The sequence below is a fragment of the Buceros rhinoceros genome, unplaced genomic scaffold (genome assembly GCF_000710305.1).
Source record: "Buceros rhinoceros silvestris isolate BGI_N320 unplaced genomic scaffold, ASM71030v1 scaffold561, whole genome shotgun sequence".
Lineage (NCBI taxonomy): Eukaryota > Metazoa > Chordata > Aves > Bucerotiformes > Bucerotidae > Buceros > Buceros rhinoceros.
In genome coordinates this window covers 47443-56425 of record NW_010392301.1, presented here as the reverse complement: position 1 = coordinate 56425, position 8983 = coordinate 47443, and the positions used below count along the sequence as shown (strand labels likewise).

The 8983-nt window shown below is 41.9% G+C and overlaps 1 protein-coding gene across 1 annotated transcript in view; it reads left to right on the top strand.

Annotated features, from left to right (window-relative positions):
- Nucleotides 1-8983, top strand: part of SHANK2 (SH3 and multiple ankyrin repeat domains 2) — a 123802-nt gene that overhangs the window by 105174 nt on the left and 9645 nt on the right. The window contains exons 7-9 of the mRNA XM_010144397.1: nt 2162-2292; nt 3620-3752; nt 4856-7268. Coding sequence (XP_010142699.1) covers nt 2162-2292; nt 3620-3752; nt 4856-7268 — 2677 coding nt within the window. The remainder of the gene's footprint in view (nt 1-2161; nt 2293-3619; nt 3753-4855; nt 7269-8983) is intronic.

The following is an 8983-nucleotide window of genomic DNA, read 5'->3' as shown; positions in this document are numbered from 1 at the left end:
TCTTTCCCTGTAGCTTTTTGTTGTCTGAATGGGTATATGGTTACATGTGTCTGTTAAAAATACAGGGGATCACTTCTCATATGGTATATTTATATTTCTTATTTACAGATTTTGAGTACCTTGTGCTTCAGTTTCCCAAACTTCCTTCTTTCTATATCCCAAAGACCAGTTGTTTGGCTTCTGGGATGATAAGAAGGTGGGAGAGACTTAACAGTAAATCTCTGCCCAGTTGAAGCTCTTGGTGATAGATCCCCTGAGTACGATTCTATCGTCTAGCCATATTTTTGCTGTGTAGGTCAAATGTTCATGGTTACACCATTGCTTTCTGATGCCTTTTGCTGAGCAGAAGTGCAGACATTTTTCTTTCAGAAGTTCACAGTTTGTATTACAAAGTCTTATGAAATGTGACTTGAATTTTGTTTTATTTTTGAATATATGTGATGACTTTAAGAATTTTTTTTCCTTTTCTCCTTCCTCTGGATGATTTAAAACCCACAAAAATAAAGTAAACGAATGAAAAGAATTGAATGCTAACTTCAATTGAAAAGAAACAGCAACACTGCTCTTGTGAGACAGGTTTCAACAGTGTTCAGCTTACTGGTTCTGCTCAACCTTTCCTCTCCTGCCTGCTCCCTGACCCTCTGTGACACTGAAATATCCACTTCTAGGACAACCTTCTTCCTAACCAGAAGGCTAAAAGTTCTTCCCTCTCTTCTTCTCCCATTTAAAATACCATCCTTGCATCAGCCAGATCTACTGTTTAGAGGGACCAAAAGCTCTTTTCCTCCTGCCTTATTCCCATCCATATCCATATCCAGGGCCCTGAGTGTGCTGCTCTCCAGTGAGAGGTAAAACTTAAATCCCTAAATCTGATGCTTGGCATAGTAACACCATCTCTAGACCACCAAAACCCTGGGTTTTTTAAGTCTATAGTAGCCTAATGAAATAGCTGGCCTTGTTTGCTGAAGCAAATAATCAATCATTTGGGAGATGGATCTACTTGCTGAAAAGTAACATTGCTCTGACTCACATTGTGGAAGCCCAGGAGCCAGGATAAGGTGTTTCACTCACATAAATACCACAGGCTACGTAACTAATCCTTGCTTTGGTGGAACTTCAAAGGAAAAGACACTAAATTAACATGATATGCAAATGCAAATGCACTGGAAGGCATAGTAAGGAAATCTGTTGGTATGGTTCAAGTTTGGGTTCTAGTACAGATTCACAAATCAAAGTATTCTGCTGGCTTAAACTAGTCATTTAGTTTCTCCGTGCCTTAGTTTCATGGCAGTAGAAGTGGCAATAAAGGAGCTGTCAGGCTATAATTAGTTGATTATATGGTACTTTGAGGTCTTCAGTTCAAGGGAGTAATGTTTTGTATGAAATGCAGATGAACCTTGTTTGTGACCGAAGTTGGAGACTGGGCTCAGGTTAACACTATAAGCTTCGGAAGATCGTGATTAAAGTTCTCCCCATATTTTATTATCACGTCATGCGGTAGATCAGAATCCCAAACCCAAGCGCTGAAGTTCTCATTCAGATTTGGACTTTGCCGATTTGGTCTGTCGCTGACCACAACTAAATACCTTCCCAGACCGTCCAGTTATTAAAATATAAAATACATATGAAAGTTGGATTTAAGCAAATGACACAGTTTCTGATGCTAATCTAATAATCCAAGAGTGTGAATAAACTCGGATGCGATTACGTAAGGAGAATAGGCATAAAGGAGCACTTCTGGAGTACGTGTGATTGTCCAAACTATCACTGAAATTCTGATGACTAAGTACAGTCTGCTTATCTCTATTTGAAAGAGTGCTGTACAGATTCGTTATTTCTAAAGGTCTTCTTTCCATTTCTATATAGATATTCTCCCTTCACATTTTGAAGGTTTGAAGAAGAGGATTGTTTTTCGAGTCACACTAAGTAAACATTAAATGCATGCAGGCTTAAAACTAAAGCATGCATGTGATGTAGCAGCAATAAAAAGTGCTCGGCTTGCACGACTTATGATGCTCAAGCGTTGCCTTGTTAAAATGCCAAAAAAACTTTTTCTTTGCATTTTTTTGAAAAGTAAATCTCTTCCTTTGACCTTGCAATACTTAAATTTTCAGTTTTTGGACAAATTATATTTATTTTACTGAATACTTTTATATTACAGATAAGGTGGATGAAATAGTACCAGTTTCCAAGCCATCAAGAATTGCAGACAATGCAACTGTGGACTCAAGAGTGGCAACTATTAAACAGCGGCCTTCTAGTAGATGTTTTCCCTCAGCTACAGATATGAATGTGAGTGCTTGCCGTGAAGTACTGCTGAAACTGATTGGAGGGGTCCTTGGCGGCATGCAGGGCATACAACAGGAACGACTTTACGCACAGTGCTTTATATACTCGTTTGATTTTATTATCTTGTAATGTTAAGGCATGGTCTGCTCTGCATTTCTCATAGTAGTTTTTTAACAGAAGAGCCTATGTACCCCTATAAAACTTTTCTCATTATGCCTTTGTGTTTGTTCTGAGACCATGACATTACCAACATTGCTACCTCAGCGTTACTCAGACAGATGTGAACGTGTTCTGCCTGCAGTCTGAGCTGGTGCGTCGCCAGTCAGCTCTGAACTTGGAGGTGTCGGTACAACACTAAATCCAAGCTGAAAAGGCTTTGCTGAAAGTCAGCGCATGCTGCTTCAGCGCCAGAGCTTGCGCAGCCACACGATTTCCGCTAACATGCAGGTTTCTCCTACTGCAGGTTCTGTTATTCCTAAAGGCATCTGTATTATCTTGGCTAAATAATACATGATGATTTGTAAGGGAAGAACTGACACTAATACTACAGCATGTATTAAAAATTTAAACTCCAGAACTCCGAATTGGATTACTCAGTTGCAGAATTTGCTCTTACAGAACTTTGCTTGTGAAAAAATAACTGGGTTTATTGCATTTTAGCTGTATTTTTCCATCACTCACACCTCCGAAAGAGCATCAGTCCTTATACAGGCACTTTGCTGTTCTCAGCAGCCTGGGATGGAAGGAAGTTAAAGCTATTCTAAGAGGCAGAAAACAAATAGTTTTATGATGACCTACAAGAAGGAGGGACAGTTGAGTGCACTGGGACTCGAGTGGCGACCCTCAGTGCCAAGCTGAGATGCTGACTGCCAGCGTAACCTTGCACAAGACGCCGTGAGCCTGTGTGAGGCTCCAAGAACAGGTCTGTTCTTCAGAAGAGAAGAGAGCGCATGGCTTGGGGCAGAGCGAATGTTCATCCCCCTGCAGTGTGCGGTGAGGTTTTTGGAGGTGAATGAAAGAAAATACAAATGGTGATGCTTCGATTTTCTTACAGCACACAGAATGTGCTGGAAATTTAACATACTGCCTTGTAAATAACATCAACTAACTCCACGTACGGCTGTTGTCATTTTATGGCCATGTAAATAAAGCCCAGCCTTCCCTTTCTCTTCACCTTCTCCCCAAAATCATAGCAAATGTGTTACTTTCCGTAAGAATTCTAAGTAAAAGGGGTAGCGGGTAAACAGCGGTGGCAGAAGAGTTGCTGACATGTGAAGGAAAGACTTGCACACTTTAACACTTGTGGGCTTTTTTGTTTGTTTTTTTGTAGTCCATGTATGAGAGACAGGGTATTGCTGTGATGACGCCCACTGTACCGGGGAGTCCTCAAGGTCCTTTTCTGGGTATACCTCGGGGTACAATGAGAAGACAAAAATCCATAGGTAAAATGCTTCTCCTGTATAGTTTGCTTGTGGATTAGTCACATCCTTTTAGTAACTTTGCTTCTTTCTTAAAGCGTATTTCACTGACACCTTTACCTCAATGAACGACTGTTTAGTTTTTATAGAAAGTTCATGAGAGAAGAAGTGTGTGTGTAAAATGCTATCATTTCCACATCGTGCTTTGATGGCAGTAGGCAAGTTTGATGGAATTAAATTATAATTTCTTTCTTTAGAATGTTCACTCTAACCAGGAAAGGCAGTAAGAAGGGAAAAAAAAAAAAAAGCACAGTACAAGCCCCTTGCGATGCATTACCCAGGGCAAAACATTATTCGTTTTTGTTATGGAGGTAAAAGCATTATAATGCTGTGTAGTTTACAGATGAATCCCTGTTGATCAAATGGAATAAAATCCACCTCTTTTTCATTCCAAATGATGACACCAGATGATTTTATAAAAGAGAAAAAACAGAGCAGACCAAATTTGGGCTTGCTTTGTTCTTGGTAGTAATTGTAGTAGTGATATTTATCCATTTAGAAACGCATTATGCTGATGTAAAATTAGCATCTCAATTATCCCAATATTGTCCAATATATTTATGTTAAAAGCCTTATTTGGATTAATATCATGTCATCTTTTGAAATGAAGCATTATGATTTTTTTTCCCCAGTAGAATCTTCGCAGTCCCTTTGCTAAGTTTCAAATGCATCTTAAAAATTCATTAGGTTTCTAAGTTGCATTATTATATGCATTTATAGCGTGCTACAGCAAGGCATAAGCTTCTCTTCTACACAGAATATCTTCCCCGTTTGATAATATTCAACAAAAATGTGCTTCTCTACAGCTACCTTGGTGATACATAAAAGCAAAACATTTGCCTACACATCAGTGATCAGTTTAATTAAAATTCTGTAGCATCGTTTTTAACTCTGGCATCCGGGCCTCTCGAAGTTCAACCAGAAAGAATGCTTATGGTAGGAATCAACCAAAAGACCTCATTCGTCGTTTTTCTGGTGCCTCATGTCCTGTGAAATGCACCCTGGTGTTTTAGGTTGCACACAGAAAGAATACAATATGAGGGGTTCTAGTGTAAGACAGTGTTTTAAATATACTTTCTGATTTTTAGGAATAACAGAGGAAGAACGGCAGTTTTTGGCTCCTCCTATGCTGAAGTTTACCAGAAGTCTTTCAATGCCTGACACCTCTGAAGATATCCCACCACCACCACAGTCCTTACCTCCTTCACCACCACCACCTTCTCCCTCTCTGTACAACTCTCCCAAATCCCCAACATCAAGGAGTTACGGAACCATTAAACCTCCGTTTAATCAGAATTCAGGTTCAAAAATTTCTTTGGTTAGGCCTGAGAACGTGGGGACAATGATAAGGGACAAGGGGATCTATTACAGACGAGAGCTGGACCGGTACTCTCTGGACTCTGAAGACTTGTACAGTCGAAGTGCCGCGTCTCAGGCAAATTTCAGGAACAAGAGGGGTCAGATGCCAGAAAACCCATATTCTGAGGTTGGGAAGATTGCGAGCAAAGCGGTTTATGTGCCGGCCAAACCAGCAAGGCGGAAGGGGATGCTGGTGAAACAGTCCAATGTTGAAGACAGTCCAGAAAAGACCTGCTCCATTCCAATCCCTACCATCATTGTGAAAGAGCCATCTACCAGCAGCAGTGGGAAAAGCAGCCAAGGGAGCAGCATGGAAATCGATCCTCAGTCTTCAGAGCAACCTGGGCAACTCCGACCCGACGACAGCTTAGGTGTCAGCAGTCCGTTTGCAGCAGCCATCGCTGGAGCAGTGAGGGACAGGGAAAAGAGACTGGAAGCAAGGCGCAATTCTCCAGCCTTCCTTTCCACAGACCTCGGAGACGAGGATGTTGGACTAACACCACCAACACCACGTATGAGGCAATCTAAATTTACTGATGAGGCCATGTTTAGTAGTGAAGATGGGTTTAGACAGCTTATGTCACCGTCTCCGATTCCTGCACCTAGAGAGCCTGAAAATCTGTTTAATAGCAGTGAACCCAGCAATCAAAGTGATTCAAGGACATTAAACGCTTCGTCCAAAACGAAAGGTACTGAAAACAGTACGGTGGCAGCCAAGTCCACAAACGCATCCAGCTCAGATAATTATGTTCACCCAGTCACAGGAAAGCTATTAGATCCAAACTCACCACTAGCCCTCGCTCTCTCTGCCAGGGACAGAGCCATGAAAGAACAAACACAGCAGATTCCAGGCAAAGGAGACACTGTTAAAGCTGACCTTAATAAACCACTTTACATCGATACAAAGCTGAGACCCAATATTGAAACGACTTTTCCTGTTACTGCGACTGTCACGAGGCAAAATACTCGTGGCCCATTGAGACGGCAGGAGACCGAGAACAAGTATGAAACAGATGCAGGGAAAGAAAAGAAAGCTGAGGAGAAGAAAAACATGTTGATAAACATTGTGGATACTTCGCAGCAAAAGTCGGCTGGGTTGTTAATGGTTCATACTGTGGACACAGCAAAGTCAGATGATGCACCTGAAGATGAAGAGGAAAAGACGGCTGAAATGGAAACCAGCCCTGAAAATTCCCCGCCAGAGAGGCCAGAGGGGAGCGAGGAAGCGGAAGGTGAGCTAAGCGTGACTGCTGCGCCTGAGCCACCGGCATCTCCCTGCAAAACCATCGTAGCAGCAGGCTCTGTCGACGACCCTGTCATCTTGCCATTCCGCATCCCTCCACCACCCTTAGCATCAGTTGATATCGATGAAGAGTTAATTTTTACTGAGCCACTGCCACCTCCCTTAGAGTTTGCCAACAGCTTTGATATTCCCGACGACCGCGCAGCTCCTGGTTCAGCTCTAACGGACTTGGTCAAGCAAAGGAAAAATGGCACGCCTTCACCTGCGCCATTTGCCCCCAGCCAGTCCACAAACTCCTTAGACAGTAAAAAGCAAGTGGGTCTTTCAAACTGTTTGCCTGCCTCCTTCCTGCCACCCCCTGACAGCTTTGATAACGTCACTGACTCTGGGATTGAGGAGGTAGACAGTCGAAGTAGTAGTGACCATCACTTAGAGACAACCAGCACTATCTCAACGGTGTCCAGCATCTCTACCTTATCCTCGGAAGGGGGTGAGAACGTGGATACTTGTACAGTCTATGCAGATGGGCAAACATTTCTGGTGGACAAACCCCCAGTACCTCCTAAGCCAAAAATGAAGCCCATAATCAACAAAAGCAATGCACTTTACAAGGACGCGCTGATTGAAGAAACTGTAGACAGCTTTGTTATCCCTCCTCCCGCTCCGCCCCCGCCTCCCATCAGTGCGCAGCCCAATATGGCTAAAGTTGTTCCCCAAAGGACATCTAAGCTATGGGGTGACATGACGGAGGTGAAAAGCCCAATTCTCTCAGGCCCAAAGGCTAATGTTATTAGTGAATTGAACTCAATACTCCAGCAAATGAACAGAGAGAAATCCTCAAAGCCGGGGGAAGGATTGGAGTCACCTACAGGAACAAAAACTGCAAGTCTCAGTACAAGGTAAATGTAATTAACCAAATAGTTCTCCAACAAAGGCTTATTTTTTCCATCCGTTCTCTAACTTCCCCTGTAAGTCACGTAGATTAAAGAAGAATGTGCTCTCTACTGTACATGTTTGCTTAAGGAACAGTCTATGACAAGCAATTTTGCAGAGGGGAAGAATTTCCTACATTACATTTGTGTAGTCTACACCTCAGGACAGGAGCTTTCTCAGTTTTCTCCAGCTTCAGAGAGTTTCCACAAAGCTTTCATTTGCTTTGATGTGACTTGCTTAGATTTATTTTTAAGTAGTATTTTTCTCTTTAAAAAACCCCTCTTTTAAGATGTGGTGATAATTTATTTTTCTTCAGTCACATCGCTTACTTTGGCTTCAAACAGGTGGAAGAAAAAGGGATTTTGCCTGGGCTTACTTCACATTCGCTGTGTGATGTCATTGAATTCATGCTGGTCCCTCTCATAATCCAACTGACCATGAAGTATGAAGCTATCGTAGAAAATCAGCCACTGAAATCACTGCACTATTCATGTTATTACTAAAAAGTTCATTTAGCACCTCTAACACTTAGTATTGCGGGGTTTAAGTTCTTACTTTCTGTTGCACATGCTTGTTAGTGAATAGTTGCCAGGTTCAAGGAGGTGGCTCCTGTCTCCAAACGGCAGCATCCCTGCTAGTGCAGCGAGAAGCATTTGCGTATCAGTAGTGACTGAAAGGTACTTCGGTGATGTCAGTCACCACTGGGTAAATGTACAAGTAATTGTGGAGCCACATTTGTGTGGAATATGGTTGTAATATCATGAAATCCGTGATTATGGGGAAAAAAAGGTTGGGGTTTTTTGGGGGGGGGTTGTTGGTTTGTTTTGGGGGGGTTTTTGAGAGCCTGAGGTATTTTTTTGTGGTGTGGAATGGCTTGGCCCCACATACAGCAGTTAAATATACCTTTTACTGCAGTATTGCAGATTGTTTGGCCTGGGCTGCTCCATAGAAATGCATTTTTTGCAGAAATGCTGACTTTGGGGTTTTTTTAAATGCCATCTAAGTAAACTTTATTAGAATTTTTCTGCTGGATAATAAATAACTCAGCCTTTGAAAAGCTACAGTTCTTTGCATGCAGGAAGGTAATTTGGTTTTAGGGAAAGGCTGGCTCTGTTAATTGCCAATGGTTGCTCATGCAGGGAACAGTGTGATCAAAGGCCTCAGCGCCAGGTAGTCCTATTATTATTTTTCTGCAAGGTTCAAGTCATCAAACTGGTGACAGGGAGGCATGGAGGCTATGCAATATTTAGAGTGAAGAGATGGAAGAAAAACACTGCACTTCTGGAATTCCTATCAGCGGCACTTGACTAAACGGGGTAGAAATTGAGCTAGACCTTGATCATCTTTCTTGTGAAAGAACATGAAACTGTTGCCTCTGGCTTCAGTTGTATAGTATTATTTATCATCTTTTATATAAAAACTGGTAGATATTTCCAGGTTACAGTAGAAATCTTTAGCATCCCTATTTTATTAGAAAATAATAGAGACCATCAACTATAATGTACTGTAGACGTCTCAAAGCGTTGTCGTTACTGAGAGGAAAATGAAAACTAGATGCAAATTGGGATACATCTCTTTTGTGAAAAGACATTTGAACAGCTGTAACAACTGGAAACAAATAAAAAAGCTGCTGTGTCCCTTTGGAGAGAAGCAAACGATCATGTAAGCAAGAGTGTTCCCA